Source organism: Pygocentrus nattereri, chromosome 5 (genome assembly GCF_015220715.1).
Source record: "Pygocentrus nattereri isolate fPygNat1 chromosome 5, fPygNat1.pri, whole genome shotgun sequence".
NCBI lineage: Eukaryota > Metazoa > Chordata > Actinopteri > Characiformes > Serrasalmidae > Pygocentrus > Pygocentrus nattereri.
In genome coordinates this window covers 26490014-26502860 of record NC_051215.1, presented here as the reverse complement: position 1 = coordinate 26502860, position 12847 = coordinate 26490014, and the positions used below count along the sequence as shown (strand labels likewise).

At 40.9% G+C, this 12847-nt stretch overlaps 1 protein-coding gene across 4 annotated transcripts in view; it reads right to left on the bottom strand.

Moving 5' to 3' along the window:
- Nucleotides 1-12847, bottom strand: part of pde10a (phosphodiesterase 10A) — a 186747-nt gene that overhangs the window by 32640 nt on the left and 141260 nt on the right. For all 4 annotated transcript variants that reach the window (XM_017694079.2, XM_037538615.1, XM_017694080.2 and 1 more), the window contains exons 5-11: nt 12728-12777; nt 10644-10784; nt 6903-7058; nt 6385-6435; nt 3705-3763; nt 3246-3297; nt 1556-1698 (exon numbers count right to left, since the gene is read on the bottom strand). In XM_017694079.2, coding sequence (XP_017549568.2) covers nt 1556-1698; nt 3246-3297; nt 3705-3763; nt 6385-6435; nt 6903-7058; nt 10644-10784; nt 12728-12777 — 652 coding nt within the window. The remainder of the gene's footprint in view (nt 1-1555; nt 1699-3245; nt 3298-3704; nt 3764-6384; nt 6436-6902; nt 7059-10643; nt 10785-12727; nt 12778-12847) is intronic.

Below are 12847 nucleotides of genomic sequence, written 5' to 3'. Positions count from 1 at the left end.
AGTATTTTCTCAGTTTAACAAAATTACGACAACCACTGTATTTTCTTAGTTTAATGTAGTTTCAGTGTATTATGGTTGGTTCTTTGTAACAAGCATAAAAATCGCTAACAGCATGCTAATGTCTTGGTAGCTAGCTAGCTAACGTTCTTGTTCCACCTTAAACAGTCCAGCAGTTCTGAGGCCCGAAGCTCCAGAATGTAACTGCTGCACCATTTAAGGTGGAACAGGACAATTCGAACAAGAAAAAGTAGGTGAACAGATGAGTTCAGCTTCACATCACTGAAGAATTAGCGGTGGACAATAATAAATAATTGTCCTCTCTTTGAAGGCGTATGGTGTCCTAAATGTAACTAAAGCCCAGCAGTGAGGAGCTGAACTTTACCCCCCTCTGCTGTCAATGAAAATGGGCTGGGTTGCATTTGAAAACAAAGGGTAGGGGTAAAAAGAAGAAATGGGATTGGGCCTTGACGTTACAAAATGTGACCTAACTGTAGTGATTTGTGTACTAAAAATCATTAATCATTGGTTAATTTAGGATTTAACAGGCGATCAATTATTGAAAATAAAACTCTTGGGTTGTTTCCATTCTCATTAATAGGTTCTGAGTAGTATTTGTGTCTCTGTTCAGATCACATAGTGAACAGTTGGTTTTCCTCCAATTCCTTGGCTTTGTGGCAGGTCCTTTTCAATTTGTTTATCTGTTCATTTTTCTATACCATATCATGCACTGTTGAGATAATATTCAGAGGAGATCCATAATGTTGAGTGTTACTAAAAGCAGCCACTGTTGAGGTGCTAAAACAGAATTTTCCTTCATTTTTATTATTCTGTCTTTCATGTCAACAGAAGCAGACATACTAAAAAAAACACACACACACACACACACACACACACACACACACACACACACACACACACACACACACACACACACACAGAGTAGTGATTTGAGATGATGATATGCATAGTTTAATTTATGCTAATAAATAAACCTCATGACAAGACTAAATCACACAAATAAGTGTGACCATGTAAATCAAATGTGTGAATTCAGTCATTTTTTTGTCTGAGGTTTCATCAACATGAAAATTGAAATCACCAGTCAGAAGAATCCTATCATGAATAGTTACACAGATAGACAGTAGTTCAGAAAATGCTGGTAAGAAAGAGGTGCATATTTGGGTTCATATACTGGTTCCTGACCTTCCTGAAACTCTTAAAATGAAATGTTTCTGCAATTAAAAATACTGGAAAAAACAACAGCTAGACTGTTAGTGCTTTTACAATCAGCAATGCCACTGTAAAATTTATATTTGGCTTTGTTTCTGTGCAATAAGGACATTTACAAACCAACTACCTTCAACTATTTATTGCTTTTAGCTCCTGTGATTGCTTACTATAGTTCAAATAGAGAAGTAACTGTTAGTACCACATGAGATGCTATTTATTTACTTCTCTATTTTCACGTTCCATTTTACTGATTGCCTGATAGATACCAAAAACCTGCATATGCTCAGAAACACTGCTGAACATACAAAGTACAGCAAAGACTCACCTAATTTCTTTGGTTTTCCTAAAGACCGGTTTCCCTTCATTCTCCTCCCCAATATCAAACAGGTCAGAATACAGTTCTTTGTTATTGTGATCAACCTGGAAGAGGGCGCACCTGTCTGCATTCACCAGGTTTTTTGCATATATCTGGAACACAAGAGAGAACAGCACGCACATCTATTCACAGATGTCCTGTTTGGTTGTGTAGCGCAGTGGAGCGCGGTTCAATAGTACACACCTAATGATGAAGGTGCCCAAAAAAGGGGCTCTTTGGAGTGAAGAACAACTTCTGGTTCCCTAAAGCAGTGGTCCTCAAACAAGTTAAAAATACAGACTGTCTGGGAGGCCTTGAGGACCGGTTTGAGAATCACTGCCCAAAAGACGCTCTCAAGAGAGCCACAATACAGCTCAACACAATTTGATGTATGGTATTTGTTGTAACATTTGAGGAAGGCTCTTTGAAATTCACATGGGAAGCATTTCTGCTGTCTGTATTCTTCTCCTGCATGTTTGTGTGTGAGAGGCACGGCGAGGGAAACATCTCCTTCCTTCTCTAATTTTACCACATTAAGCTGGGCCTGTTACTGTCGCTCTTTGCTAATCTGTAGTCTGTAGACTTGTGGACGTGGGAAGCATACGGCAGACGCTTTTCTGAAGAAAGAGTTATGACTATTATTGATTTGAGTGCTTTAGCAAAATGCGTTGCTGGGGAGAGGCTGGGGCTGATCGGATTTCAGATGCTCCGACTCCTGAAGTTGGAATATGTGACTAGGGTCGCGTCTGTCCCCTTGCTGACCTACATACATCACTTCCTGTGCTGCTTGGCTCAGCAGGAAGAGAGGCAGACGGGGAGTGGGGGGCCGTGATCTGATACTTGGTGAATGTGTGTGCGTATTAATGTGTTTGTTTTGGTATATTTTCAGTGCAAATATCCTGATTTTGTAAGAATCCAGAGGAAAATGGTTCTAACAGGTTAGGATTAATCTTAAGCCTCGTATGAATGCAGAGATCACAGGAAAATCACTTGAGAGAGAGCCATCAGTGGAACATCTTGCCTTTTAAAAGCTGGATTTGAATGAGAGGGCTACAGTTACAAAGTCATAGCAACAGCACACGGGCAACTGGGTTGCAGTGTGGAACTATGGATGGCTTGAAGGGTCAGACCACGAAAATGCATTTATGAAATCTATTATGTATTAATCACTTGTTGCATTACACAGAGTGCAAAAGAGTGAGATAGGGAGAAAGTGAGATAGAGAGTGTAAAAGAGTGATAGAGTGTAAACGAGAGTGAGTGTGAGAGAGAGAGAGAAAGAGAGTGTAAAAGTATAAAAGAGTGAGAAAGAAAGAGGGGTGTAAAAGAGTGAGATAGTGTGTAAGAGAGAGAGAGAGAGAGAGAGAGAGAGAGAGAGAGAGAGAGAGAGAGAGAGAGAGAGAGAGTATGCACATATGCCCCCCCCAAAAAAAATATTCTTTTTTAAATCCAATGTAGAGAAAGCCCAAGGGGACCAGGCATGAGCAGCTTCTAGAGGAGGTTATCACCGAACATGGCAAAAAACAAATGAGAGGAGTTCTTTCATTGCTCATATTTCTTCACCAGTGATGGTGACACAGATGAGCGACAAAAGAACAGCATGTTTTCTCCTCATGACCAGGCATGTGACCCTGCTGAGAGAAAAAAGCAAAGATACTCACCATAATATGTTCAAGTAGAGAATCTATTGCCACAATGTTGTCGAAGTATGTTCTGTAGGGAGTTGGAAGAAAAACAAAGGAAAGAGCTGCCATTTTAAATGGATAGTCTGATTACTGTGGCCACATTTTGTCTTTTGCATCAAATAAAACAATGAATACATTAAAATAAAGCCAATGGACCATAAGAGGAATATTTATTACAGCTTGATTTGTATTGTACATGTTGGTTATAACATCACACATCAAAGTCAGTAAGTAAGTAAGTTAGTAATTAAAGAAATAAATGAAAAAAGTACATGGAAGTCATACAGGTATGTGGAATAGCCTTCTTTCTTCTACAGACAGAACAGTATGTGAGTTATTTGTGGCTTGTCTCAAAGTTGTACTGAATTATTTTACAACACTGAGAATACAGGCTTTGCTATCTGTGGATGCACATGCGTCCATACAGTCACTTACTTTGACACATCTAGAAGGAAGTCGTTGAGCTCTGTCTGCTTGGCCAGACCTCTGCAGACCTGCAAACAACAGGACAGAAATCTTAAAGAAAGACAGTTATTAAAGCAATAAGTCAACAGAGGCTGTGTTACTGCAATTTTATTAAGGGAAGAGTATCACACGACACGAAGCGGAGTACCTAAAGCTCCCTTCCCTGTGATGAAACCACTGTAACGCACAGCGTCTCAGAGATTATTTCATTAATAAATGACAGCTAATATAAAATATGATAAAATACATCATTTTCAATAATTTGTCATTATTATTATTATTAAACAATTATTATTAAAATAATTTGTCATTATTAATAATCATCGACATTTAGAAGTATTCCGCCAAAAAATGTGGTTGAGTTTGATGCTACTTCTGACTAAAACTAAAACGACATTTGAAGCATGCAATCCATTCAAGTGACATTCTTAAGACTTTTATACAGTTAATCATACTGTAAGTACTTTCATTCAAGCCTGTGATATTAATGATGGGGTTGTTTAGGCTGTTTGCTCTCTGTTAGACTGTTAGCTAGTGGCCAGCCTGGTTCTAGTTAAGAACACAAGTTGCCAGCCCCTCACAGAAAACAGGTTCTTCATTAGTACACTCAGTGCTCCATGCGAGCAGCATTAGAGTCACACTAACAGCGCAAGGGTTTTTTCACGCCGTGGTGCAGTGATACGGAGTTCAGTTGTTGTGAGGCAGTCATAGGTGTGCATATATCGTGGATTTTACGAAGGCTTTGAACACAGCTCAGCAGATCTGTTAAATCATTTTTTTTATTCACTCACCCATTAAAAGTCATGCATTTCAGTTCACGTGTCTTATTATGCTATGATACACCGATCAGGCACAACATTCTGACCACTCCCTGTTTCTACGCTCATTGTCCATTTTATACAGGTGCACTTTGTAGTTCTACAGTTACAGACTGTAGTCCATCTGTTTCTCTCATACTTTATTAGCCCCCTTTTACCCTGTTCTTCAGTGGTCAGGACCCCATGGACTCTCACAGAGCACATACTATTTGGGTGGTGGATCATTCTCAGCACTGCAGTAACACTTACATGGTGGTGGTGTGTTAGTGTGTTGTGCTGGTACAAGTGGATCAGACACAGCAGTGCTGCTGGAGTTTTTAAACACTGTGTCCACTCACTGTCCACTCTATTAGACACTCCTACCTTGTCCACCTTCTAGATGTAAAGTCAGAGATGATGGCTCATCTGCTGCTACACAGTTTGTGTTGGTCATCCTCTAGTCCTTCATCAGTGGTCACAGAACACTGTTGACTGGATATTTTTGATTGGTGGACTATTCTCAGTCCAGCAGTGACACTGAGGTGTTTAAAAACTCCAGCAGCAACTCAGACCAGTGCAACACTCAGCAGGGTGAAGACTAACACAGGCTTCCTCCGAGACCTGTGAAGCGCATCTTTTCTAACTGCTGCTCACGCAACATCACTGGACAAGCTGAACGGAGGAAAGCAGCAACCACCAGTTCTGCTACGTCAGCTAACAGATGCCTGTGCTGACTAGCATCGTCTTGAGTGATGGGGGACCCACCCAGAGAGAGCGAGGCCAGTTGTGCTCTCTAGGACTCCCGGCCACGGACGGCTATAGCATCACCAGGGATCGACCTCACAATCTCGTGATGATAGGGCCAACACTCAGACGGTCGTTCCACTCGGGAGCCCAAAAATTTTGAACATTTCAATGATGAACCGATGTATACATGACTGCATAATAACCATCATTTAATTCGTAATTATAATCACCACCATCACTGTAATATTTTATCTGACAAGTTTTGACCAACATTAACACTCAAAGGTAACAAGAGGGAGGGAGTGGTGTGGAGTGGTGGAGATCGTGTCTGCAGTGCCTGAGATTTTTAAAACGTTAGTTAGAATGTTAGAAAAGTTAGAAAAGAAAAACATCTCAATTGAAATCACCATTTTACAGGAGTATATAAATACATGTAATGTCATTATGCTAGTGGTGAACCATGCTGCCAGTCACAGCTGCCTAAAAACAACAGAAACAGACGTTGTGACACTTCTCAGGTTGTGTTAAAGTTAGGACAGTATTTAGGAGATTTAGTCTAGTTAGGATGTTTGTGTGATACTGTTTTCTTATTTAGAGTTGATGGATAAGATTACGAACTAAAAACTTGTTATTCTATTTCTGTAATACTTTCTGTCCGAAATTCAGTCCTGACTGAAGTTGTCATGGTGCCTAAACAGATTTCAGAGTTAAGATGTTTCTCTAACACAGCTCCAGGCCACTGTCCTGCAGTTCTTGATGTTTTAGAAGGTTCTTGAGCCCACAGACGCACTGGGCCCTGTTATGTGCTGGGACATTAAGACACAGAGTGCTGTCACAAGCTACTGGCAACTGCTCATGTGCAAACAAGGTTGCGGCGTCATAATTATGTCCCTGAGGTGCGCGTGTGAGTTGAATGTATGGTCTGGTTGCTCACACTGGGGCTCCAAGACAGCCCACTCCATTACACTGTGGATTTCAAAGTTCAAAACATGTGTGGAACCAGAACAAACACAGTGCGTTTCACGTAACAGGAGGAGTGTTTGGTGACCCCCCTGGAAAGTTCACCTACAATTATGTAGAAGTTACAAAACGCTGTTTGTGCTCACCTGCACTTGGTGAATAGCTACAGAAGCCCATGCCAAATTTGCTGTGGCAACCTTAAAAAGAAATGGAAAAAAAAGAAAATTCTCTTAGAGAGATGCAGCACTCAGCTAAGACCCATACAGTACAGCACAGCCAAAAGCTTAGACATACCTTCTTTTTTCCATATTTTGGAATAAAATTGTCCACAAAATTTTCAAACAACACATACATGTATATATTTAGATTCCTCACTCTTGGCTTTCTTTCAGGAGACCTGGCGTGCTTTTGGAGATAAATACATAAAGGCTACAACTATATATACACTAGTCTCCGAACAAATTTTAAATATTTAATCTTAAGTTTTGACATCAAAATGTATGGACTCATGCTGGTCACATCCTGTATAAATGAAAATAATGTGTGGCCACAACCTAAGCCATGGGAACAATATAATTAAGTCAGGGCCACAACTTGTCAAAGTAGACAGAACCACGAAAATACATGCAACATTGTCTATTTTCCTCTCTGTGGTGGTCTGTACCTCCTGGTGGCTGAGGTTGAAAGGCTCTCTGCCCAGGTGGCGATGCAGCTCCAGCACGGCGATGAGGTCACCGATGGCGGTGAGGATGGGGAGACACAGAACAGAGTGAACACGAATCCCTGAGTCCTGCCCTGTGCCGTGGGGGAACCGCTCGTCCTGCACATGCAAAAACATGCCACACCACACCTGAACACTCCGGTAATGCAGGTCAGCAGTTCTCAAAAGCAGTGATGCATCATTCCAGCGCAGGAATCTCTCAATGCTGCTAAACTCTCTCCTGTAGTTGCTCTAATATCGTGATTCCCATCACTGCTTAATCATTCGGCGCGCTGATGTTTCAGACAGTGCAGGAAAAACAATATTTAATTTTTACATATACACTCTATTGTCATCATACAGTCACTCAGCTGTCAACACATGAACATATGGCATACGATTAAATTTTTTTTTAAGCTTTTATTCTTATTTACTTCCATTTCTTCATCTACACATTGTTTAAGTTATGTGCATTTTTGGACTTTTTATCTAGAAAAAGGTTCTATCTCCAAAATCACTCTAACTTCGTTCTATAAAGCTTTATCTAAGAGCCAATTAGCATTCGAATACACACAAGAGGACCAATCAGGCTCTGCTTGTGAATTTCCCCACACTGCTCAGTGACTATGGGAAAAGTTGATAAAAGTGTGTGAAACATAAAAACACGTTGCTGAAATTCTGCCTGTCTTTTTGAAGTTCTTTAAAAAATCGTATTGTCTTAAATTGTATACATTTTGAGATTTAAAAGTAATTAAATAGTAAACATTTGAATTGATGGGGTTACAACATAATTACAACACCAACATTCATTTAATTTATTCGCTCATCTCTTCCTTTTCTTCTTTCTCCCAAAAAAAGACCCTTTGGCTTATTAGAGTCACATTTCTGATACAAAACAAAGCCTCACACTGCCTTAGACCGAACTGCTACACTTACTTGCTGGGACAGTTTACTACAGTAGGCGGTTTCTGTCTAAAAAAAAAAGCAAACTTAAATCAATGGTTCCTACGTAAAACTGACCTCTGCACTGTACAAAATATTCAGCAATGAACGCTATGCTTTTTTCAATTTGGGGAAAAAAAGAAGATTTGTCTTAAAAGAAGAAATAAAAGGTCTATTAATAAATAAATAATAAATAATAAATATTACAAATAATAGAAATGTCATAGAAATTAAAGCATTAAATTGAATGTTCTGATAATGTAGACCCTTTGTTAGAACACTAACATTGTTTTAAAACAAACTCTGTGTTCCTTTAAAATCATCGCTTCTTTGCATGTTTTGCCAGATAGAACCTTATAACTCCAAGCAGAAAGTGAGTTCTTAGGATGAGAAGGTTCTATCTGCATTTGACCTGCTCCAAAAAAACATTTACAATCATTAACAAATCTGATAGGATTATGATGTTGTATTTTGCATTTAGAATAAATTCAGAGCATCTGTCATTTTCATGTAGGAACGAGGCATGTTCCACACATCAGTTTTGCTATTTGGAATGCAAAACCTTTGAAGCTCAAAATCTCAAAACCACTCAGAACACAGACAGAACCTTATAATACCAAGGGCACGATATATCCTCCCATTCAGCCTACAGCAGTTTAATATATATATATATATATATATATATATATATATATATATATATATATATATATATATATATATGTGAAGATACATATCTTTTTAAAAAGGGGGAATGGAGGGTGTGTTCCAACTATAGGGGAATCACACTCCTCAGCCTCCCTGGTAAGGTCTATGCAGGGGTACTGGAGAAGAGAGTCCGACTTATAGTCAAACCTCGGATTCAGGAGGAGCAGTGCGGGTTCCGCCCTGATCGTGGAACACTGGACCAACTCTTCACCCTCTCCAGGATTCTGGAGGGTTCATGGGAGTTTGCCCAACCAGTCCACATGTGCTTTGTGGATTTGGAGAAGGCATTCGACTGTGTTCCCCGGGGTATTCTGTGGGAGGTGCTTCGGGAGTACGGGGTACATGTCTCTTTGCAACGAGCCATTCAGGCACTGTACAAACAAAGCATGAGTTTGGTTCGCATAGCCGACAGTAAGTCAGACTCGTTCCCAGTGAGAGTTGGACTCCGTCAGGGCTGCCCTTTGTCACCGATTCTATTCATAATTTTTATGGATAGAATTTCTAGGCGCAGTCAGGGGACGGATGGTGTCCGGTTTGGTGACCTCAAGGTCACATCAATGCTGTTTGCAGATGACATGGTCTTATTGGGGACATCAGGCTGTGAACTTCAGCTTTCGCTGGATCAGTTTGCAGCTGAGTGTGAAGCAGCCGGGATGAGAATCAGTACCTCTAAACCCGAGCCCATGGTTCTCAGGCGGGAAAGGGTGGAGAGCCCTCTCTGGGTCGGGGATGAGCTCTTGCCTCAAGTGGAGGAGTTTAAGTATCTCGGGGTCTTGTTCACGAGTGATGGTACAAGGGAGCGGGAGATTGACAGGCGGATAGGTGCTGGGTCAGCAGTGATGCGGGCTCTTCACCAGTCTGTTGTGGTAAAGAAAGAGCTGAGCCATAAGGCAAGGCTCTCGATTTACTGGTCGATCTACGTTCCCACCCTCACCTATGGTCATGAGCTTTGGGTAATGACCGAAAGAATAAGATCGCGAATACAATCAGCCAAAATGAGTTTCCTCTGCAGGGTGTCTGGACTCTCCCTTAGAGATAGGGTGAGAAGTTCGGACATCCGGGAGGGACTCTGAGTAGAGCCGCTGCTTCTCCACGTCGAGAGGAGCCAGCTGAGGTGGTTTGGGCATCCAGTTAGGATGCCTCCTGGATGCCTCCCTTGGGAGGTGTCACAGGCAAGTCCACCCGGGAGGAGACCCCGGGGAAGACCCAGGACACGCTGGCGTGACTATATCGCCCAGCTGGCCTGGGAACGCCTCGGAATCCCCCCCAGGGAGCTGGTGGAAGTGGCTGGGGAAAGGGCGGTCTGGGCCTCATTGCTTAGGATGCTGCCCCTGCGACCTGAACCCCGGAGAAGCGGAAGATGATGGATGGATGGATGTGTGTGTGTGTATGTATATATATATATATATATATATATATATGTCGGTTTAAATGGTACAAAAACAAAAACAGCCTATTTAATTCTAAGGGATAACCAATGTGTAGAAAATGGCTATGTAAAATGAATTGTGATTATTTTGGTAAAGTGGACCTCAAATGGAAAATATATGCAGGATATGGGCCTTTTTATAATTTATTTAAAATGTATTTAAGATATGTATTTTCACTCTTCGTCCATTAGCTCTGCTTACTACACAGGGGCCTAGTCCATCTGTTTCTCTGATACTTTGTTAGCCCCCTTTTACCCTCTTCTTCAGTGGTCAGGTCCCCCACAGGACCACCACAGAGCAGGAACTATTTGGGTGGTGGGTCATTCTCAGCATTGCAGTGACACTCAGGGCCACCACCCAACTTTACACCCATGCTGGTCCTGTGGGGGTCCTGACCACTGAAGAACAGGATGAAAGGGGGCTAACAAAGTATATGGAGAAACAGACAGACTGTCTGCTAGTCTGTAATTGTAGAATGTATAAAGTGCTCCTACACGTAAAGTGGAGCTGCTAAAATGGACCAAGACTGCAGACACATGGCACTAATAATAACATTTAATAATATGTATATCAAATATTTCCTCAAGAGGCTGCACCTGGAAGACACAGTGATTAATTGACTCACCCCCATGATGTCTTCTACGAGTAGTGTCTTGCGCGTCTTGGCGACGTGAGCAGCGATAGTGGTCCCGAATGCAATGGGACCGGAGGGGATGAGCCCAGGAAGCCCCTCCTTCGCCCCCGTCGGCGTGAACAAACAGAGGCTCTGAAAAATAAATACATAAAATGCATAACACTGTTCATAAACATGTCATTCATAACACTGACTCGCTCAGCAAGATAGATTATGATAACATGGTTATAGCCACTGCTCCCACCACAGCTCTGGTACTTTCTCTTAAGCAAGCAGCACAGTAATGCTATCGAAACAGCCAGATGAAGCCTGGCCAGGACAATGTGAAGACAAGTACATGGTGGGGACACAGCGACTCGATGGCAGTGAATTAACAGAGACAAATCCAGATGCTGAAAATTCGTACGTCTGCTTGAGCCTGATGTTCTTTCGGATTAGAGGAGAGCAGGGAAGAGAGAGGCCTATTCATCTCTGTTTTCTAGCTGCTCACGGTGCATTCAAAGAGCTTTAACTCAAGCAGATTGAATAAGTAGGGCGCATGATGATATAAAGTGTTTAGTTTGATGTTATGGAAATTCCTCACATTTCTGGAGAACTCAAGACACTATAAAGTAACAAGGATTCAATGCTAAAAGCCATGCATCAGTGCTGACTCTTTAAAATGCTCTTTTAAAGTATTTATACACATAAGCAGCTGTTCAAAAGTTTGAAATCGGTGTTATCAATAATATAATAAATAGTTGTAGATATCAAACAATTAGGACACTTTTCAAAAATGACAGTTAAAATAAATGAAAAAGCTGTAGAACACCAACAAATAAAACATAAAAAAGTGTAATATCCAACATAATCATATTGCAAAGTGGAGATGAAATTTAAATGCAGATAACTTGACAAAAAAACAGCGGCTTATTAGCCGCTGTGTTTCATCCCCTCTTCTTTTAACAACACTCTGTTTGGGAAGTGAGGAGACACTGCTGTGGTTTTGAAAGTGAAATGTTTCCTGTTCTTGTTTGATACAGGATTTCAGCTGCTCAACAGTTCGGGAGTTCATTTGTTGTATTTTTCATTTCATAACCCTCCAAATGTTTTTAGTGACCGTCTGGACTGCAGGCAGACCAGTTTAGCACCTGGACTCTTTTAACATGGAGCAATGCTGTTGTAATATGTGCAGAATGGCTTGACATTGTCTTGCTGAAATAAGCAGGTCCTTTCCTGAAAAAGACGTCATACTGGCTTTTGAACTGTGCACTGATAACAAGCTGAGTGGTCTTTAGCCTGGAGGACAAGGGGGTCCATGATTTCCAAAAAGAATTTCAAATGTTGATACATTGGAGCACAGGACACTTTTCCACTTCACCTCAGTCCATTTTAAATGAGCTTGGGCCCAAAGAAGGTGATAGCATTTCTGGATCCTGTTCATGTACGATTTCTTCTTTGCATTTTGGACTTTAAACCTGCATTTGTGGATGTAGCGGCGAACTGTTTTTCAGAAGTGTTTGAGCCCATGCAGTGATTTACACAGCAGAATCGTGTCTGTGTTTAATGCAGTGCTGGCTGAGAGCCCAAAGATCATACCATGGACACAGAGATTCTCTGAAACTTTTAATGTTATTACATTCTGTAGATGATAAAAAAAAAAGTTCTGTGCTGCTTTTTATTGAGAAACGTTATTAATGAACTGTCTTTCACAGAGTGGTGATGATTTGCACATTTGCATTTTGTTTTTATTAGATTTTTGCACAGCATCCCAATTGTTTTGGAAATGGGGTTCTACTACTACTACTACTCCTCCTACTCCTACAACAACAACAACAACAACAACAACAACAACAACAACAACAACAATTATTATTATTATAAAGTTGTATTTACATGGTGCATTTTTCAAGGTACTCAAAGTTGCTTTAAATGCCAAATATGTTGGAATAAAACATCAGAACATCAGAACAGACCAGACAACATCATGACGTAACCATGAGCAAACCAACCTTCAAGACAATAAAAATTCAGACTGTGGGTCAGAGAAAAACAGTAAAGCATATAACACATACTAAACAATTTGGACTACTTACATTGTTGCATTCTCCAAGGAAGTAAAGTGCAAAACCATCAGCTTTTGTGGCTGTGGGAGCAGAAAAGAATGAAAGTCAAATGAAGTAGAACAGATTGGTTGGTCAGTGGTTCGAGATGGA